Raw genomic sequence first — 21076 nt, 5'->3', positions numbered from 1 at the left:
TGACTAGGATTGACTATGGCGAACATTTTGCATTAACTAGGCCTTTGATAGCCATGAAGAATGCATTGTCCACAATTGAAGGTACAGTACAAGTGTTGCGCCGACCACTACTTTCTTTGCGTACTTGTTACGCTGTGATCTTATTGCGCCTACGTTACCTTGCGTTGGTAGGTAGATGGCTTCCCAGCATTTAGAATTGAATAGGTCATACGTGCTGTATCTGAGCCTGGGGATTAGCGTCAATGTAAAAAACATTTTTCAAAAATAATGCTTCCTTCTCTCTGTGCACAAACCACAAATATCTAGAACCTATGTAAAATTCAACGTATTGTACACATCTATTAATTTAAGTGAACATTGCTATGGACAGGTGTTCCGAACTTCGAAATTAGTCCTTGAAGTAATGGTAGCGATTAGCAGGTAACCTCTGGGGCTGTACATTATTTTTTTTTTGTGATGTGTGCGACATACAATCCCAACCGAAAAAGTGATGACATATGCGTCTAGAGGAGAACCTGCCTATTATCTCTTTGAAGTCAGCCGATTATAAATAGTAAGCTGAATGTGGATTGATTTGTATTTCATCACGCTTGATTCTTCAATTTTGAAATGAATTTGCAATGGACAAGTTCACTTGTTTGCAGGAAACTATCTACATTAAGTTAGAACTTTGTGTGCTTTATTTGATGTCACTACAAGGTCATTGTTGTTAGCGAAGTGCTGGATTGTAAGGGGCAACAACAAGGTAGTACTGACGAAGTTCGGGATGTTCATTCAACAGCTATGATAATTCTAACCCCACCTGGCAGATCAAATGATTGATGGTTACTATCTGAAGCACTCGTTGCAATATCAGTAGACGGTCTCGCTAACAAATTTACTAGATTTTGAAATCTGTTAAGATTATTATAGTAAATGTTACTTTATCGTCCTCTACAGCTAAAACTTGTCCTTTCCGCTAACTGACTGTTGTCTTCTTGGTCCTGTTAGAAGCATGAGCAGAGTCCTGGTTTCACAAAGGTTACTCTTAACTTGTCAGTTATTATAGGAAGCTTTTTATTTTAAAGCTGAAAAGTCAGGTGTGATAGAATCGAATTAGAAATTTATTCTTGTAAATAATCTGATCCTACATAAATACTAAAGGCACGAGCGTACTCTTCATTACACGGGCAGGTCCTCGCTCTATCAATGAGCACAGTTCTTCTCTCAATGAGATAATATATAGTGAGACGATATCTATTAGGTTACCTTTTTCAACTTTTAACTGTAGAACTGCTGTTAGCGCCCCGTGGTACCATAAGCTTTAAACGCTTCATTTACTGCGTTCTATTACCTTATTGCGGAATAATTATCCTGGATTTTTTAAAATTTTCCTTAACTGATGTTAATGATAGCTTCTGGCGCCAATAGAAATCACGGTACAGCTATACCGAACCGGCTCGCTAACGTGCAGATCGTTTTAGCCTGGTAGATTTTCAGCTAATTTAGCATAAAAGTGTAGCTACATGATCACGCTCAGCGTCTTTACTGCTCCATTTACCTGACCGTTCACTAAATTGCATAGACATCATTCTGTTTAATATTAAATTGTGGATTAGAAAATACCGCGGGGCAATCACTAGCCGGCAGATATATTAAGGCCATCATTTACGTGAAGCTGATGGTTGTTAGTAATACGATGAGATGTTCGTTCACTTTAGGCAGAGGAGCATGAATATTTAGATCGTTGAAAGGCATATTTAACAACACTCTTGTGCATCTCTAAGCGAATTTGTACTTTGAGAACGCTTTGGCATTGATTAGCCTTCCAGTCCTCTAAAGGGGCCGCAGTATAGTTTTAGCTATACTAAAGATCTTACAAAAACTAACCCTGGAGCCTACTTCTAAACTGGGAACTTGTTAACTTCATAGTATCTAAACGCTTTATATACGCGTTCGTTATTCGATGACACATACTATGCAGAGCGCGTCGATAGCCTGACTTAAACAGGGAAGGCTGCCTTTGCTGTTAGATACAGTCAGTACCTTCAGGTATATAATGAATTTTGTTAAAAAATGAAGGGTTTCCGCAGAAAACGCTGCTGTATAAAAGTGCCGTCAGGGACGTCAGTCGGATCATTCTGCTTCCCCACATGCTATGAGAGTCTGTGCTGTTAACTTATTTTTTTGTTTGGCATGGAAGGATGCCATTGAGCAAAGATTGCGAACAGGAGAAGCGCTGTCTATTTCTGCCAGACGAAAAAACTTCAGCACTCGCTTACCTAGAGGAGAAGTTACGTATGCTGCTTTTTTGAAACAGACATCTCATCACGCAGATAACAACAAAGGCTGATGATTACGTTAAATGCTTCAACAAAACTTTCTTCTCAAAAAAGTTCTCATAAAGAAAATATAACTAACTATAATATAACTAATCTAATTGAAGTTGACGTTATGACGGTGTTGAAATATTCAGCAATATTATTAAAAATAATGAATTATTTGTCAACGATTTGCAATGGAAACTCGTACCATATTGAACATATAGGATTAATATTACCTTTTCAACGATGAATTTTTGACGAATCTGCAAATAGAAGACAGCACCGATTAGGTCCAGAGTTGCCTTTGAGTTATGCTACTAAATCTCAAATCGTAACTCGGTGCCTTCGTCCAAACGTCGAAAATTGGTTGGTCCCAATTGCGACACTGACACACACGCTCTGGGCCAAGAAAGAATAACGGGCGTTCAATTCACGTTCACCTAACATAGATAGGAGACATCATGATCAGGTCCTAGCCTGTGATACCCGTAAGGCTCTTGGTTATAGAAAAAGAACGGTAATAACTAGAAACCCGCCAGTTTATTAAATTAAAATTAAATTAAATCCCTTATTGTGTTGAAGCAGCATCTAGCGATCACTGAGTTCGGATAGGTGATTTCACATAGAGGAGCACGTTTCTTCATATACGCAGATTAGATACAAACTATTCGTCGGCCATTTTCTATATCATTGTATTGTATCGGGTCCGTTCTGTCTATAAAGCAGGCGTATGTCAAATTGTATTCAGTTATTTCTATACGAATAGGATTAGCGTAACGTTTATCGCTATCACCTAACAGTACAGCTGGAGTATAGTGACAATAGAGAGCTATTTTTGAATGATCGGTCAAAGTGTTCTGTTTGAAACGGAGGTGCAAAGAGAGGTGCAAAAGTTCTATAACTCGTAAAAAAAATATCTTAAGTCCTTTCCAGCTGGTATTAAATTGTCTCTGAAAGCTGTTGCGTTTGATGTGTAGTCAGACGTGATGCCGAAACGTTTGTTGGGGTAATATCTCAGAATTTCGGACGAGGAAGGCAGCTGTCTTCTTGTTGACCTAATCTCAGATGCCATTCCCGTATTACCAAAAAGGAGCCTTCAACCTACCTGAGATTTGCTGGAATTATCAAGGTCACCTTTGAAAATGCCTCCTAAATAAAGCTGTTTACGAACATGCTCAATTATTGCCCTGCATCACGACCTACACGTCGTTTACGATTTAGACCTTTACTGTTCCCAGCTGACTTCGTTATTCGAACTGACCATAGTAGAGTAAACTCTGAAGCGGTTTTCATATTTAGTCATGCACAGGATAACACACGCGCACGTACGATGTCTGGCAACAAAGCTACGATTCAGCGAAGGCCAATTTTCATTCATACCTTAGCTCTTACCGGTATATAAATTAAGCGTACTCTCGATAAAAGATGTGTGTGTGGACCTCGTCAACGACCTGAAAAACGTATCGACAAAATCAACGGTGCCAATTATCCATCTCCAAGACTTAGAAAGTTTTGAGCGGCAGGTTGGCATATTGGCAATAGCTAAATGGAAGATTTCTAAAAAATTCGAATTTTGATTTGGGAAATCTTCGAGAGTTCCGATGTACAAATATAACAATGAAGAAACTAAGCGAGATCAACAAGTTACGACCAACTATATCCAAAAATCTGAGATTTTCGACAATACGCTAGCCGCCGAATTTGTCTCTATCGATCCAAAAAAAACCAATACATGAAAATATACTGAATACAATTGTATCTTGATTAACGCTACGATCGAGCAAATCGAGTGAAAATAAAGTCTCTTTCCTTCAGATACAATTGTATACCTAAAAATTGACGACAGTCTGTGTCAAGCCGCTATTCATACTCGTGCCGCAGGAATGGCACTATGTTTTGTTATTACCATCACTCTCTTACCGTTTCGGTGTGTAAGGAGCACCCTAAATTACGGAACTGTCGCCCAAGAGCTTATTATACGCATTTGCATCTATAATTTCACGGAGATGGCATCTGGCAGGGGTCCTGCAATACATAGGTCTACTTCTATATAGCTAGAGCGCATAATGCAGGAGTAGGTAGGACTTCTTAATAATAATTATAAGGCAAACATTCGATCGCATATATTTCGATTTATGAGTTAATAGACAGAATCCCTCATCTTACTGTGTTTCGACACTGCACAAACTTCGTACCGACCACCGGCCATTAGACTGGATATGCAGTTAATTTAAGAAGTGATATTTAAGGGTGAAAGTTAATGGTAAGTTAATTTCGGCGGCAAAACATCCGGCTCTGTATATTTGTTCGTGACATTAACAGTATGCTACCAAGGATCAGAGCTCATAAACTGTATGCGCACAATCCGAGTAATCGTCTAGACAGATCATCAGAACGGTGCGATGTCAGAGAAATTCTGTAAATAATAAGAGTGCCTAAATATGTAGCTATGTCATTTAGTCAACATGACTTGGTGTGCATTTAAAATTTTCGTTTGTTCGTCCCAAGGATGCGGACAACCCGTCACATAAACCCTGTCAAGAATCCTTATTATTCTGTTTATCAAGAAAGGTTAAGCTTTTCTTGATAAGCAGAATAATCCTAACGAGTTAAATTAAGGCTACACAAAGAACGCCTCCCGAGACATCTGCCGAATTAAATTCAGGTTACTTAGCCGTTCATGTTAGTCCGTAGAGCATTCGAGCATTATAACACATTAAAGAAAGTCTGGCAGTTCGTACTGTTTTTTATAACGCCCCGCCATAGGTTTGCGTAGTCTGTTGTCCCTTGTAGGGAATGACCAGCCAGTCTTGACCAAAAGGGCCTCTCCGGCACCTAAATAAGGCCAGGAACTTGCAAAAAGAAAGGTGGAAGTCTGACAGAGACTCGAGCCTTGCGACTAGAGGGACAGAACATTACGGGTGGTTTCGAGAAAGGTCATTAAGCAGTTTGTGAATTTCATATGTCATACCAGGGGCAACTGGAGAGTCGGCTTAGCAACGGCAGCAAAGGTATAATCTAAGGAAATAGGAGGCCTTAAACAGGTAATGAAAGCCAGATTTAGTGCATATAGTACCGCTACAGATGGAATACGGGGCGTCAGGAGAGCCGAAGAAACTCGGAAGTAACACTGGGCTCAATGAGCCGATTGACTCTTTCTCACAAAGAGCCAGGCTTGGATAAGAGGTCCGAGCGAGAAGTGCAGGAAACCTTGAACCTGCTTACTACATTTCCCATTCCGTACAGCTCTGACGCGCCATCTAATCTGTCCGGGAATCAGTCGTGTTTACAACTTCACGTATTAGTCCCATATCACAACAGTTCGATAATTTATTTAGTGTGTTGGGAGTATTTACATAATAGACCCTTGCTTTCGCTATTATGAGTCTCTTGCTTACTAGAGTCTGCAGCTTTAAGAGAATAGCAGTTGTTTCAATTTTAAAAAACCCACTACGACATATCTGTGTTTCCGAGGATAATTATTGTGCTATTATTGCTAATAAACAGATCTATCTGTAGCGTCTGTTGGATGTATGGATTTTCTTAGACAGATATGTTTACAACAGTACTATGCGCGGTAGGTTGTTAGCTTGACTGGTAGATCAATTTTTGCTATGACACGTGGTAAGAAACACATTGACAACTGGTTCTAATAAACTGGAGCCCTGTAGCAACTCTCAATAGATTCCTCTTGAAGCCGCGCAGGTAATGAAATAACCTAAAAACCTAGTTGGCAACGTGTGGGGCTAAGGCCAGCCACCAGCGACGCACCTCGTGTGAACTAACAATACGTTCAGAATGCTAAATATCTCTAGATCTGCTAGAAACACCCGCTGATCCGCTAAATATGTAAAATAAGCGATGTTTTGTTAAATATTATATCTTCCGAAAGCAAACCCCTTGAAATAATCGAATGGCTTCGGCTCGTCTAAAGTGATAGTATATTTGCGCATGTCAAGAAGCACGACCTAATTATTCATTTCTGTTATTCAGGCCCTGTCCTAGATCCTCTATTTAGCCCCAGCCACCTATGACAAGCACATGTCTTCTTGGCATTAGTGGCAACGCAGATCAAAGACGTAGTTGATAATATAATAATAATGCAAATGTAAATATTATCAAAGACTGCAGTGTTAATGTGCAAGTTCTCCCAGTCTCATAACTCACACTATTTTGAATCAACACACTATGGTATAGCTTGATTTCACATTGAAAGACATTTTTATTGCGATCCTGTAACACTGGTCAATATTGAGGAACTTTGAGGGAAATCGCCTCGCGAATTATAAACGTATGCGTCAGTAAAAATATACTGCCTATCATGCTACTTGATCCGACGTCACGTTCGCCAAATGCAAGCTATTTGTCCGTGGCGTTCGTATGTTGAACGCCATATGGCACTGGTATAAATTTCTGCCAAAACGTCCGTTCTCGAGATGTCTGCAAACACCTCTTACCCGACGAACGATACGTCGCTGGCCATTGTCCAAATGATATAACTTCGAGAAAAATCAATGACCTTTCATTTCCAGCTACCTCCGAGTGAATACTATTTTACCGTCAGTGGCTAGGTGTCAGTTGCCCATTGATGCTATTCTCTCATCATTTCTGCAGATTTAACGAAACAAGACAAGAGCCAGTTACGTTTCATCCAATTATGCCAAGTTATATATGGATCGTATAAAGATAGGAACTTATCCAGCTTTAAACCTATCCAACTTAGGCTTTCAAGCTGGTGTTTTCCTTGAAGCACTTCCCGTCGAGATGTCTTAGCCCTCTTTTCCTGCATTCTTCAACCTGTCAAATGCATTGGCAGCTCATTTTCAAGGTAGCGTAGGCCTGTACACATGTAGGTACAGGCTATTGGCCCTGAACTGTCTTGTTTTAACCGTTATGCAAACATCTTTTTCAAATAAACAACGGTACTTTCTAATTCCGTACGCATTCAATGCTGACAACGTCGTACGCAACGCGATGATGGGAAGACAATTGTGCAGCATTCAAGGGAACTTCCGAAATTCAAAGTTGGCCAGCTTTGATGGCGAAGAAAAGTCGTGTGTAGCCCATAACGATGCACACTGTAGTAAAAAACTAGATTGCCATAAACTACGTAGTGCATATGTATACAGTAGTAGTAGTTCTTCTTCCCATTCGTATTCTATCAGCACTTTGGAGCGCATCACCTCGTGTCCATATTCTGTGGTGTAGAAATCTATCCCGGTTGTCTCAGCGCAGGTTGAGACTAGATGGACCGCGCGAGATCTGGCCGCCGGCCTACGTATGGAGGCGGGGAGGGGGGACGGTCATTGAGACATTTAGAAGTGTGGTGTGAAGCTTTGTTGAAGGAGGAACGTTGCGAAGGGCAAACAGCCTGGTGTTATTGCATAGAAGGGGCACGCGGCAACGGGGCTGTGACACGACCGCTTCAAAGGGTTCGTGCCAAATACGAACATTACAGAGAGATGATAGGGCTGTTCGAGGCGATGCTGTTAAGGATCTACTGGAAGCGGGGGCGAGAGCAGGGGGTTTTCAAGGCGAGCCGCCAGGTGGCGCATTAGGTTGTCTGTTTCTCCGTCACCGGAGCGCAAACGGATACCTCTAGCAACTCGCCAGCTATGCATTATGCCGCTATCTGCTGTTTCTGCAACGGCAACTGTTCGGGTCGACTGCGCGACATTCCCGTTTAGTTGGTCTCAGCCGCTCCGCATTCGTGTCTCTCGCTCAGGACTTTTAATTTCTTGTCGTTATTTACTAGGTTGAATTAATTTAATTATTCGCTGTCCGGTTCCCGTGCTTAATGCCCTTGGCAACTATAGTGACTGCATAGCCAGGCTGTGTCTGCGGTATAGCCAGTGGCAGTGTGAGAATCGGCTGTTGGCTGTGCGTGTTATAGTTGTCATTTATGAGTTCCTCTCTCGGGCTAATGCGGCCTGCTGCTGCTCCTGCTGTCCTGTTTTTTTACTGCTAATTCTTCTACAACTGCTGTGGTGTCGCTTTAATTGTATCAGTGCACGATCGAGCTATGCTCCGCTTTCCATTCAACTCTGATAGCAGCCTGTTCGGCCTGTTGTACTGTCCTGCTGTTGTCGATTTATTTTGCCGCTATTGAAGCTCTACCAGCGCTCACAGCAGGCATTAATCGTTGCCATCAATATCAGAAAAACGACGACCGAACAGGCACGAAGAACAGTCTGTACCTGTAAGGTTCGTAGGGAACTGACTGGTACCGAGGGTCAGGCAGAGTCTGACGGCGATGCACGAAATTTTTTGTTATTCTCTCGTTCTGGTGGAGGCGACAATAACTGACATTGAACACCCGCGCCATCATCCACAAGGTCATTAATATCTGTTCTATTAGTAAATTTGTCCCCGATGGGGGGCGGCGGCGACCGTGTTTAGTTATAGCACCGTTTAAATTCTTACTAGTACTACGATTCCAGCACGACCATACTTTCGTGACGTCACTTCGATCAAGGAGAGGCAGCGCGAACGAACAACCCGGCGTTTGTCAGATAAAAAGAAACTGCGGCCATATATGATCGGGACGATAGCAACTGGCGCGGGAAAAACGGTGGTCAAAAATTGCAAGGCAGCACCGGATGCTTTTGATATTGGCATCGTTGCCGTAGCCGCAGTGGTATTAAGATCAGTCTCAACGGTTCATTATTCCAACTACTATGACTATCGTGCATAGCCTTAACTCAGCGGTGGCGACTACTACTGCCCCGACCACAGGAGGTCTTTAAGGCGACAAGAGGACCCGTTAGAGTTATTACAAACACTGTAGGCCACTTCGTGCCATATCATAACACACCGTATCGCCAGCAAGTCGTAGCGGCAACGACAGCAAGATTACTGGTCGGTTGTCTCGCGCACCGAGAGTCACACGCTACCCTTTACCAGTGGGCCGCTAAAAATACGCTAGATAGGGGTCGACAATAGCGGACGCGGCGACGACGACAGTCAGAGTCTCAACGGCGATAAGTGCATAAGTGAGCGAGAGGGACGTCGGCCAGCCGTGTGCCTGTCGTTACGAAGACAGCGATCTTTTTCTCGGTCTCTTGTTTTCGGTCTCTGCTGCTGCTGCTATCAGCGCTATTGTAGGCGCTCACAGGCACAACAAGCTGGCGGACCAATGGACGCGCACAAGTAGAGAGAAAGCCACTAAACCAGCCGGAAGAAGACCAGAGGTAGGCGAACTGCCCAGTGAGCCTTCCTTCTCTTAGGGCCTGTCGGCTGCTGAAAGGACCGTGCTCGCCATTGCGAGTGCACCAACATCACCGTCAGGACCGCTAGACGACGGCAGCGTGGCGTAACGCGGGCCAACAAAATAACGAGTACGAGTTGCGCCGATGATCTACAGCCCCTCAAATAATCAAACAGACGTCTGACAAGCAAGGACAGCAGAGTAGAGGCAAGCTTAGTGGAACCCGTTTTATCGGACAGCTGAGCGACCCTCTGAACGTAAACTAGCGCGAGAAACAAGCAACGGGTGTAAATCGGCCCAATGCTTGCCTGAACGGCGTCTAAGCAGCAATGCTGTACGGTGTTATTCATCGTAGCGTTGAATCAGTGACGCTAAAACCACTAGAGGCTTTACATGGCAAAGCAAATGAACGGCACAGCTATATAGACCTGGTGTACTCAAAATGAGCGTCTCTTCGTCAATCGACTGCACAGCACAAGAGGCAGACAAATAGGTCAAAAGTTAGAAATTGTAAAAGGAGCAGAAGCATAAGTTCGATCAAACAAAGAGAAGTTTCAAAGTCACGGCAGCGAGCTCGTCAAAGCTCAAACCCACCACGTTGCAGACCTTTGCCGGCTGACAGTCAAAGGTAATGTGAGGTCAGCGAGCAACAGCAACAATGTTCATCCGCCTTTCCTTCAAAGCAGGACGCAGGGATCAGGATCAATAGTCGCATCAACATCACCACCATTTCGCTTTCAGTTAAAGTTCATCTCGTTCCCTTACCGTCGAATCCTTAGCTCATCTCGAGTCCATCCGCCTCAGTAGGTTGCCCCCCTGGCAACCCTCACTACCTACCTAACCACCGGTACAGCAACGACGCGGGTAACAAAGATAGTGGTCTGAACAGAGGCAATACAGGTACGTAGACACCTGTACACAGAAGCGCATCGTATCGGAGAGGGAATCAGGCAAATGAAGAAAGGGAAAAAACTCGATAGAGGCTATCAGCTACATCAGTCTGAAACTCAGCTGCATAACCTGAACCGGCGTCGGCGTAACAGCCGACCCCAAAGCGACGATCACCGACCAGGCGACGGCAGGTCGTATCGCGTCGCTACCCAACATTCCTATTACACATAGTACATTGTAGCGATCTTCGCGAGCGTCAGGAATTGGCGAACCGCTTCACAACCAAAAAAAAAGGCTCCGCATTATCTATCTGTACACGGTCTGTGCTCGCTAGACAGCGTAGTGGACAGCGCGAGTGAAGTGTATTCTAATGCTATAGTGGTATAGTTGGATACGTGTGAAACTCGCGATGCGCATGCACTGGAGTGGCAGGGGTAATTCTCTCGAATAAATGACAACTGAACGGATGGTCACGTGAAGGCAAAAGGTGATATATAACTGTGTATTATATTATACATCAAATGAACCAGAGACTGTGGCCCCTTCTCTTTCTCCTTCCCCATACTTTGACGGAAAAAAGACATCAGTAGGAATTACGTGTAAGTGTGACCGTGTTTAGTGCATTGGTCGTATGCGTGTCGATGAGCGGCAGCCGGCGATACGTGGTGTCTGACATCTGCGTAGCCAAATTTAGCTTCCGAGCGGTTAGCAAATGCGGGTATTGTTTAACCGGGAGTGCAATCGTTAGACCGACATCATTGAATCATTTTGCTATCTGTTTAACGACGCGTTGCATTTTTTTCCAATCTCGCGTATACGATTTCTGCTGTGGTGCCAATATGCTGTCCTCTCTTAAACGGTGGACGATGGCTTGTGTGCTATATTACAGACGCAATGTACCCATGGTCAACCAGTGAACGCCGGCGACGAGTTAATAGAAACTATCATAGTGGCATAATTTCGGTAGTCGCCATGTCGTGCGCACGTAATGGCGAAAGTAGAACGAAGGCAAGTCTGACACACCTACAGTACGTCGCAGAGTGTTACCAATGGCATCAAAGAAATCGAACGTAGCTAGCATTCTTATCAATGCATACAACAGAAGCGATGTGATTAACTGAACGAAACGCATGTAAATAAGGACAGCACACGAAATCGTCACCGTTATTAAAATCTAACTTCTCGTGGGCAAGTGAAAATTGGTGAGGGATAAAGAACTGGGCGGGGGGGGGTGGGGGGCAGGACCCAAAATGCTTAAGCCCGGGTGGATGAAAGCTCAGACCATGCAGTGGCAGAATTCACTGGCGTATCATTTGTCATCAGCCACCTGCAACACTCTCTCAACAAAGGCTATGTTCTTCCATCTACCACCGCCATCGACAATAGCGAGCGCATCTAATAGTTAATAATATATCGGCTGCGCCGTGTTCCCTGTGTTGTCCTTCAGGGCCGCGTCAGTCGAGGAGCGGTCCAGACGCCGCGCGGGTCGATGGAACCTCCGGATGCAGCGACGGAGGAGATTGCGCGAAAAACATCGCTTCAACCTTCGGTGCTTTCCATCAACGATACGATCGGTAAGTGGTCATTCTTCATTATTGTCATTATATATGCATTTCTTGAGAACTATAGAAAGTTGAAGAATACATATTGTGCTAATCCCTATATGGCATAGCTTCCGTTCGTACTTTCTTCCAAACAGCATCGGTAAGTACGAACTATAGCGAAGTCAGACGAAGCGTCACTACCTAGACATTCTAGACTTCGGATTGCCAACGAACGACAAAAAAAATACGACAAGCCTGCGTAGAGCCTTTTTGGGGCAGTACGTTACAGATCTCACTTGCTGCAAGGAGGGCGCTTGGATGTCTGCACGGTAGTAGTATATCCAAATAGGCTAATTATTATTATTATTATTATTGAAAAATTATTCTAGTATTAGGTAATCGTGACCTTTAGGAGCCCATCGTATTCGCTTTGGTTAATAACGGGCACTTTTTACTCTGTTTTGAACTACAGCGGCTAACGAAACGGCCATTTACGAAAGCTAAATGCAGTATAATTAGAGCTGTCCGCCTATCCGTACTATTTCTTTAACCAAGTTTCTACCTGATAAATATAATGTTTAATTATAACGTTGCTTAAGTTTGAAAAAAGCAGTCGACTATGGATTCTGAACGTTACTGCTAGAGGATATACTAGGGAAAGTTTTCGTATAGCTCACGCATTTAGGTATCTGGTTTTTATACTGTGTGCGTTGCCTGAATCTTAACTCTTAAGCTGTTTTGACCACACTAGGAGCCATACGGTGAATACCTGCCTAATACCGTATACCGTTTGTGGCGACTTCATAACTTCAGTACTTTAAAATTGTAACATTTTTCAAAGCCCAGTCTGTTACGTGCTTGCAACAAATGTATGTTTGTTGAAGTGCAATGTCACAGACTAACACCCTCTAGATTGTAATTAAAGAACTAAAACAGAATATAACAGTGCACCGTAATTGAAGGCTGCACTAAGCGCACAAGAATCCGACCATCGGTGCAAAATAAGCGCCATGATGTTATCGATACCTGCTTTTGCATTTAGATAGCTCAATTAGGTAGGTTGTGAGCGGTATCAGCAGAATTTTTCTCACATACAAATTCAAATTTGTGTTAATCGCCTTGCAGGCAACGCTGGGCCATTTTTAGGACAGGCTATTTAGCGTTCCATCTTGAATAATAGGTAGCTTCATCTGTACATGGAACCACTGTAATTGTGTACAAAACAGGACATAGGACAGCATAAGATTCTAATCGACTTCAGAGCTATGCTATCGGCAGGCGCTCATTACTTCACACGAATGCCTAGACAGGCTTTTGATTATAATTGACCAATGCACAGATCCCTTATTATTTAGAGTTCCACATTATAATACACTTTGTTAGATAAACTTAGCTCTGACAGTCGAAATGCTAACCATTTGTAAAACGGAGAAACTTTGATTTTTAATCGCTATCGAAATACTTACGCAACCGTCCGAAGCTACATTTCAGGTTACAACGCAAAGTAAAAAGGACGCTTGTACAACGTACAAAGGTTTTGTTGATCTTTGCTATATAATTGAAAAGGGACGAATCCTCTCGGCCGCGCAGTGATAGTATCAAAAAACTTCGCTACGACATCTTGTAGGGCTTATTACTAGGCTGGTAGAACGTATGCTAGGGCTGACATTATAACATAGTATTTTAAGAATATGGAAACGATATTGGGGTTCTCCTACTACGGATGTGCTTTTCAGCTAAACCTGTTGCAACAACTAAAGTCGTTGCAGTAATTTGCGCAGTTCCTTCTACTCTAATAGGTATGAAATAAGCCTTTTCTCAATTGTCTAAAACCGCCTAACGCTGTGTATTCAATGTATGTATAGTTTAGTCTGCTTATATCTATATGACAGTTAAAATAACGTAACACGATTCGGACGAAGGGCCTATCGTCTGAGATGTGTAGGTCAATCTTTTTACTAAGTCTTCTTCACCAATAGCGTGAATCGATCATTACCCTTCGTTGGAACAAAGTCGACGTTGTTCCACACGAGTGTAACAGGACTATAGACTTGCCATCTCTCTCGGAAATAGCATGTACATATTATTATAGGTTGTAGTATTCCTAGCGTCCTTAACCTGTTATAAATCATAGCAAGAGGATAGGCTTTAAGTACCGGATAACATTGAAACCACCAGACAGTATAAATTTGTATCATTAAATAGTGCATTTATTTACACATAAAATTACCTTCGTCCTGAAATAATATTGCTTGACAGCTGCGCTGCAACGTCCGTATTACGGTGTGAAGAATCGAAATCTATGGGACAAAAGTAAGCATGGTACTGATCATCGCATCTTTTATGGTCGTAGCTCGATGGCAAGACTGGTGTGGTACAAATTGTGTGGCACACCAAAGACAAGGTATCGTGTTGGAAATGCTCAAAAAACATCTTTTAGATCAGACGCATTATATTATATACAAAAAATAAAAAAAAAAAAAAGAACATTCTTTATAAATATTTTGGAGTCTTACATTGAAGATACAATAAACCCGTATCCAAAAATAGGGCTCTCGAGGTATGGGCCAGTTCTGTTCTAACTATCATAATCCATTAACTGTATAGTCTACTGTTAAACGGGCTCTAAGTAAAATCATGCGGATTATACATACAAATTAGTTTGGTTTACTGCTTTCTGCTCCACCATCATCTTGCATTGAGGCTCGCCAATAACATATGCTACATGACAGGTATGATTTTCGCAAATCATTGTTCTGTGAAAAAAATCCACTCCGCTGAAACAGGCAAAGGCCTCGATTACCATGTCATCATCATCATCATTATTTGTTACCATAAAGTGTGGATTAAATTAGATACGGTACACAGGATTCTAGGTAAATTAAACTGCCTAACACAGGACGTCATTGTATCATTATTTTCATCATAATCGTTGTTGTTGTTGTTGTCGATATGAAGTCGTTCTATTAATGAAATCAGGATGACAGAGACGTATTACAAGGACTTCCCTTCACTAATGGCGTGATTTATTTAGGAAGGGCTTTTCAAGGCCTTCCAACTTGAGCATATTGTCAGCTTCGGTGTATTAAGGTTAAGAATACATTGTGGGTACTCTGTATGCTTGTACCCCACTCCTAGTTAATGCTATGCAATGATTACTTCAAAAAGATATAAATGGCGTTCTTAAGCATGTTTATACATGTATCGACAGATAGTTCACTTTCAAAGGCCGAGGAGAACCGTCTCTAACGATAAATGTAGAGTCGACCTGTCTGACCGGATGTCTCTTTATGACAAGAAATAGCGAAAGGTTTTTTTGTATGTGTGATTTTTGCAGCAGGTTATGGGTCCTGATGAATACTACTGCCGATATTCTTTCTATGCGCCCTAAAGACGAAAACTGCTTTATAGAAAATTTCAATAATTTTATTATACTACTCAGGTACCAAACAAACAAACAACGATATTAGGCTGTCGAGAGAAAGATTACGGTTGTAGCTAACTACGTACTATTCATGCCCATATTATCATAACCCTATTTATGAATACTGGCAAAGCGTTTAGTTTTGTAACCTGCGGTAAAACAAGATTAGGAAAACATGGGCCTTGAATCCGCTGCGTCCAGCGGCATCATTCCAGCGACGGGGCATCCGTTTGAGATAGCTGTCCTGTTTTGTTTAATACAGTACTGCAAATAGGAAAAACCAATCTGTATCAATGACCACCTGTCATCAGCGACACTGAAAGCCAAATGCGACTAGAACACAAATCACTGTTAGATACTTTTAGGTAACATGGTAAAAGTTTCCAATATTTAGATGTTAATTTATAGAAAGAGTATTGACTGCTCTAGAGCAAATGCGTTTTATGTTTCGAAAATGTATTACTGAACTAAATATGCCCTGTTTTAATTGATGATCTTCTTTCATATATCTGGTAGTACCGTAACTCTGTCACTGTTGAACGTATGCAATTCGTCGGTAGAAAAAATGTGACAAGCCATTTTCGTATCCCTCGACATAAACGAAATTAGCTGGATTGAGTTCTGCAAAAACTGAAACAGATAATGATCTAATGATGCAAAATCCGGGCTATACGGCGGATGCGCCAAGATCTGTCATCGAAGTTCTCGCAATTTTTGCCGGGTATATAGGACCAACGTGTGTATAGTCCTGCGTCTACATGCTGAAAGAAAGACGACGCCTCTTCCGTTGGCTAGTTCCGGTTAATCTCCATTCGATGGCTTATGATAGTCGTATCAGCTGTTGATAGTAGGCTTTGGAATCAATCGTTTTGGGCAGACGGCAGCAAGCCATAACGCGCGATCCCATGCGAACACATGATACCACGTTTTCGGTGTGAGTCTAGGCTTTATCATAGCTCGTGGAGCACATCTTTCACATTATTTAATCGCCTGTGGTCAACTGCTTTTCAATTTTATTGCGTTTCAGACTAAGATACGATCGAGTTAATTTTTTTTGCGTCAATTCGTATGGTAGCCAAACATCGAGCCGCTTGTAGTAACCAGCATTCTTTAAATGGTTTTAAATTGTGTGGCGGCAGACGTTAATTTTCCAATAACGTTTGTGTAATTGGTCAACCACTATGGGCAGCGTCTTTTACATCGAAATTTTCGGAAATGAAGCCACAGAGCCATTTTTTTGGCCATTTCCTCCCATAACGCACTTTTACAATAAACAGTAGAATTTTCTTTAGGGACCGGGGCGAGATTTGCGCATCCACCGTAATCGACAATGCGAATTTTCGTGTAAATTTAACCCCGTCGTTTTGTCTGAGTTAAGCTATTTCAATCATTTCAATATATTTACTACTGGCATATTTCAGCAAAGTTCATATCATCGAAGTAACACCAACACTGATCTGACGGTATTCGTATTACATTTATTAAATTATGTAACTTTTTAAGGCATTTAGCTGGACAAACGGTGTGTACATTTTCAAAAATCCAATATTTAAAACAAGTTGAAATGGCTACCACCCACTCGAGAGGGCTCGTACTATTCTTTGTAGGCTGATCAATTTGCTAGGATAGTTCATTTAAGCCACTAGCTAGGATCGGCTTGAGATGACGCGGCCGTACAGAGCTATTTAAAACAGGTATACTCATTTCAAAGTTAATTTTCTTTCCGATAGTAATGTCCTCTTGTTCATCAGCGAAATTGTGGCCATAGCCACTAAACATAGTAACGCTACAATGGCCACCTGATAGTACTTTTATCTTGCAGAAATGAATATTGTTATGATAACAGGACAATATTGTTGACCACCAACCCTAGTGGCCATCACAGGAACTATCGACATTGACGGCATAGCTACGTTACTGAAGGACAATGTCGAAGTATGCATCACAGTCTCAACATTGACTGCGGTATGTTCGCTAGCTCGAAGTGAGCCGTGAGCCTCGTATGGTCGCCGTATGTGTGTCACTATCAAAGCGAATATTAGAGATAAGGCCCCAGTAAAAAATTATGGCAATAACGACCCAATAAATGGAGAACTTCGATTTCGCTGATGTCCACAGTCAGTAGCATCACGCACTATTGACAATAAGGATCCACGTAGAGGTAAATTTCGAAAATGAAAATTTATCATTAGTTTGGTTTTTCTTTAGCCTCGGATGCGTCAGCCCCAACCCGTTATAATAACAGTACACGTAAAATACAAACCTGTCTCTGGCTTTTGCCTAGCGTTAATCATTTGGCAAAAATTTCGTTTGTTCTAACAGAACTTTATGACATAAATAGCGGAATGTTAATAGCGGTTTTCCTCGATTTCCCTCATCGAGTACTATTTTGTAGTGGTAGACGCATGATCTACCACAATTGAAAATTTTGAACAGCGAATCAGAAATACCTCGGCTTTATTTCACCTTATGGTACAATCGTTTAAAATTAAGCAGGTGCATATTTTGTGCAGATATTTCTCGTTGAGTAAGGAGAGCATCGGTATTTAGAACTGATACATAATTTTCATATTTCGAATATATTCTGTCATACCCCATGTGAAGTATTATGGGGCTGGGATTTTTAATTGAAAATAAAGGTAGGAACTTATATTTTCAAGTCCCACTAAATGTGTTCACGGAAGCATATGGTATGACCTTCAGAGCCAAGCAGAAAGCAGAATAAACACTAATACAAAAAAAACAACCGAGGAGACGAAGCGATACCGTCAGTGTTTAACCTATTTAGATTAATATGTTACGATCTCAACATTTTATTGACTTTGGTCTTATGTAGAAATGAGAACACAGTCTGTTTCTGCTCGAAACCTTCTTCTAACAGCTAGTAAAATGGCATTTGCTTTTCAACAGGACGTATCCACTGGATTTGTAGATTGACTTTAGTAAAATTAAAAGAATCCGTTTTATTATGTAGGGAGTCTGAGCGGAGCATGCTTATTTCTATGGTTACTATGTTTCGAGGTAACATTAAACTACAACCGAAAATCCCCTATGACATTGACCTTGCAATGGAAGCTAGTAAAAATTATTTTCCGAGTTAAAGGGACACAAAGTAATATTAGTTCAAACTACCCTTTTACACGATACACATATAAGCTACATAAGTAAAATATGGCATATATATGCCTCCGTGAGGAAACTCCTATATCATGATTTTAATTCACATGTGTAAATATTTGCGTATATAGTACTTGAGAATGTAATGTATTAGCCTTCTCATGGACCTTCTCTGCAAGGCACTATTCTAAGGCCGTTTTACGGTAATATATAGAGGCGCCGATGGTGTCATTTCGCCTCAGCCACGGTGCATCGAAAGTACTAAGGTATTTACCACAATTATCGATGTTTCTAAAGCTAAATGCAAGAGTTTATATTAAACACTTTCTTCCAACCCAAAATATCGATCAGGATGATAATAAATAGCCTAAACATAAATGAAATACTTAGCCCCGTATTCTTTCGCGCAGCAGCTGTGTAAGCCATTACTACCGTTACCAAACTACAGTTTGCCGTATAGCTATCTCCGTGTTGTGCAGATAGCGCGGCTGTTCCCAAAACTTCGAGCCGACACCTGGTTCTAATTCTGCTGTAAGTTAGCACCAGTTGTCAGTAAGGTAAGTTGTTCTTTGGGCGGATCCAGGGGTCAAGACGATACGATTAGAGAATTCAGTTATGCATAAAATGTCGTCTGCTATATAAATAAACAGGCGTCCTTGAAATAGCTGGTACGGAACAACAAGAAGGCCTGCCTGAAGAACCGTTTGCCTCACACTTTAGTGTTTTCATCGATGAATGGCGAACTTAAACAATAAATAACTGAATGATTAACTTAACGTACCATAATCAACGGTTCATTAAAAGTAGATTTGGGTAGTTTTCGATTACATATGATTAATTAACAATAAATTAATACGTAAGTACGACAACAAGACGTTGCTCGATGTAAACCTCCATAAAACCTTTTTCGTTTTCATCTAGTTCTGATTATTAAACTAAGCTGTAGGAGCGTAATGCTCCATTTTCCTTGAGCGACCATTAAGTAGCCCTATTTTCATTGGTTTCCGAGCGGGCAGAGTGTCCGTGTGTCTGACACGTGTGGACGAAGTGACCAGATAACCGACTTGCTCGACCGCGGATATGTTTACGATAGTTAGAGCTCCATTTTTAGTACGCGCACATTTTTGGCTAGCAGGACCTATTTCTGCAGTAGCACGAAATGTATTCGGATCTGTACAAACCATCGTCTCAAACAAAACTTGTTTTCTGCTTCATTTACAACTGCAAACTAGAACGTATAAATTTTCTTCTTGTCGTTCTGAAGCGGCTCTTTAGACTTCTGATTTAATGTAATTATGTAGCCGCAGATGTTCGTTTCCAAGTTCGTGTTAACTATTTCCTAATGGCTACACTTTAGAAAGTAATTACGACATTGAAAGTTACTCCAAATTACGTTTTAGTCTCAAGGGTTAGCTTATCGCTCGGTCTCTTCAAGTTTCATTAAATTCAATGTTGACTCTATCCGTTTTGTTCCTTTACTGTAAATTCTACCTAATTAGTACTAATATTTAGTGTGCCCGTAGCATTATGTTATACAGAGCCTACCAAGCTTCCGCTAGCACCTATAGCCCATGGTTAGGGTAGCTCAGTTGTCTAGGCCAACTGAAATCTACGACTCACCACTCCATCAACGATTTAATAGAACCGTTGAAAGTGGCGATCATCGCTCAACAATCGATGGTTTGTAGGCTAAATACGGACATAAGAGAAGAAGCTACTAGATAATAAGTTCGTAACTGCAAAATGTTGTGGTTATTTTGTGCTCAGCTATCTTGTGAGACCCTCCATTCGAATGGAATTGAATCATGTGTATCACATACTAGAAGTTTGTTTTATTTACTACTATTATTATTATTCCAATAATTTAAGCTATAGTTGAAATTTGTAAATATTTGAGTAGAACATAATGATTTCTAAATTTAGCTCGAATAAACTAAATTAATCTCTGAACGTCGATCATATCGAAAAGATGCTTTGCCATTCTTTCGCTGTATGGAAAGGTACTTACTTACCTCTCGGTTCCAGGCAACGCGTCTAGGCGTTTCCTTGCCCCGGCCGGCCCAGCTCCCTTCTCACTCTAAATAGCATTCGTCCCTTCAAACATTTGTGTTCACTTTCTTCTTTCATAAAATAGAAATTGTAGCTGTAACGCACATGTTAGCCTGAGCGCAACTCTAAAATGAATAATGTATCTTTCAGTTACTGACGCAAACGGATTTGGTAGAATAAAAGACCTCCCCCCTGTTAGCTAGAGCCACCTGAAAGTGCAATAGATCGTCTTTAAGTGGATTCCGTATAGATTTTTTCGGATGAAACAGCTATCAATCAAGGGGCCTGTTTTGGGGTCATTCAGGGCGGTTCTATTAGGTTCAGTTAAATTATTAGACCAAGCTAAAAATTGGTCAATCTCCAAGCAAATTATTTTTGCCTTAACTTGGTTAAGCCTTGGTTGCCTTAACTTAAACCACTTTAGATTGCAGTGTTGTATCACTGGTGTATTTTTTTTTGGTCTTTTACTTTTTTGGTCTTGTACTTATTATAAATATCTATTTAATGAATATCTTTATTTAAGCTACGAGCTTATATAGCA

General features: G+C 41.4%; 1 protein-coding gene and 1 long non-coding RNA gene across 3 annotated transcripts in view; one reads left to right on the top strand and one right to left on the bottom strand.

Moving 5' to 3' along the window:
- The window catches only part of LOC111268546 (E3 ubiquitin-protein ligase MARCHF8), a 37448-nt gene that overhangs the window by 7673 nt on the left and 8699 nt on the right, over positions 1 to 21076 (top strand). Inside the window, exons 1-3 of one of the 2 annotated variants that reach the window (XM_022847604.2) lie at positions 6504 to 10888; positions 11291 to 11409; positions 11849 to 11975. In XM_022847604.2, the coding sequence (XP_022703339.1) occupies positions 11296 to 11409; positions 11849 to 11975 (241 nt within the window). In that variant the 5' untranslated portion in view covers positions 6504 to 10888; positions 11291 to 11295. Of the gene's footprint in view, positions 1 to 6503; positions 10889 to 11290; positions 11410 to 11848; positions 11976 to 21076 lie in introns of those variants that run through there. The other variant, XM_022847605.2, reaches the window with a different exon arrangement.
- LOC147752360 (uncharacterized) lies at positions 811 to 3953 on the bottom strand. The gene is made up of 3 exons (XR_015314269.1): positions 3409 to 3953; positions 2540 to 2566; positions 811 to 1067 (listed from the first exon to the last, which is right to left on the bottom strand). It is a non-coding gene; the product is annotated as an uncharacterized LOC147752360 (long non-coding RNA).

This window comes from Varroa jacobsoni, unplaced genomic scaffold (assembly GCF_002532875.2).
Source record: "Varroa jacobsoni isolate VJ856 unplaced genomic scaffold, vjacob_1.0 scaffold_1298, whole genome shotgun sequence".
NCBI classification, from domain to species: Eukaryota; Metazoa; Arthropoda; class Arachnida; order Mesostigmata; family Varroidae; genus Varroa; species Varroa jacobsoni.
The sequence above is the reverse complement of the archived record's forward strand: the minus strand, read 5'-3'. Positions and strand labels throughout refer to the sequence as shown.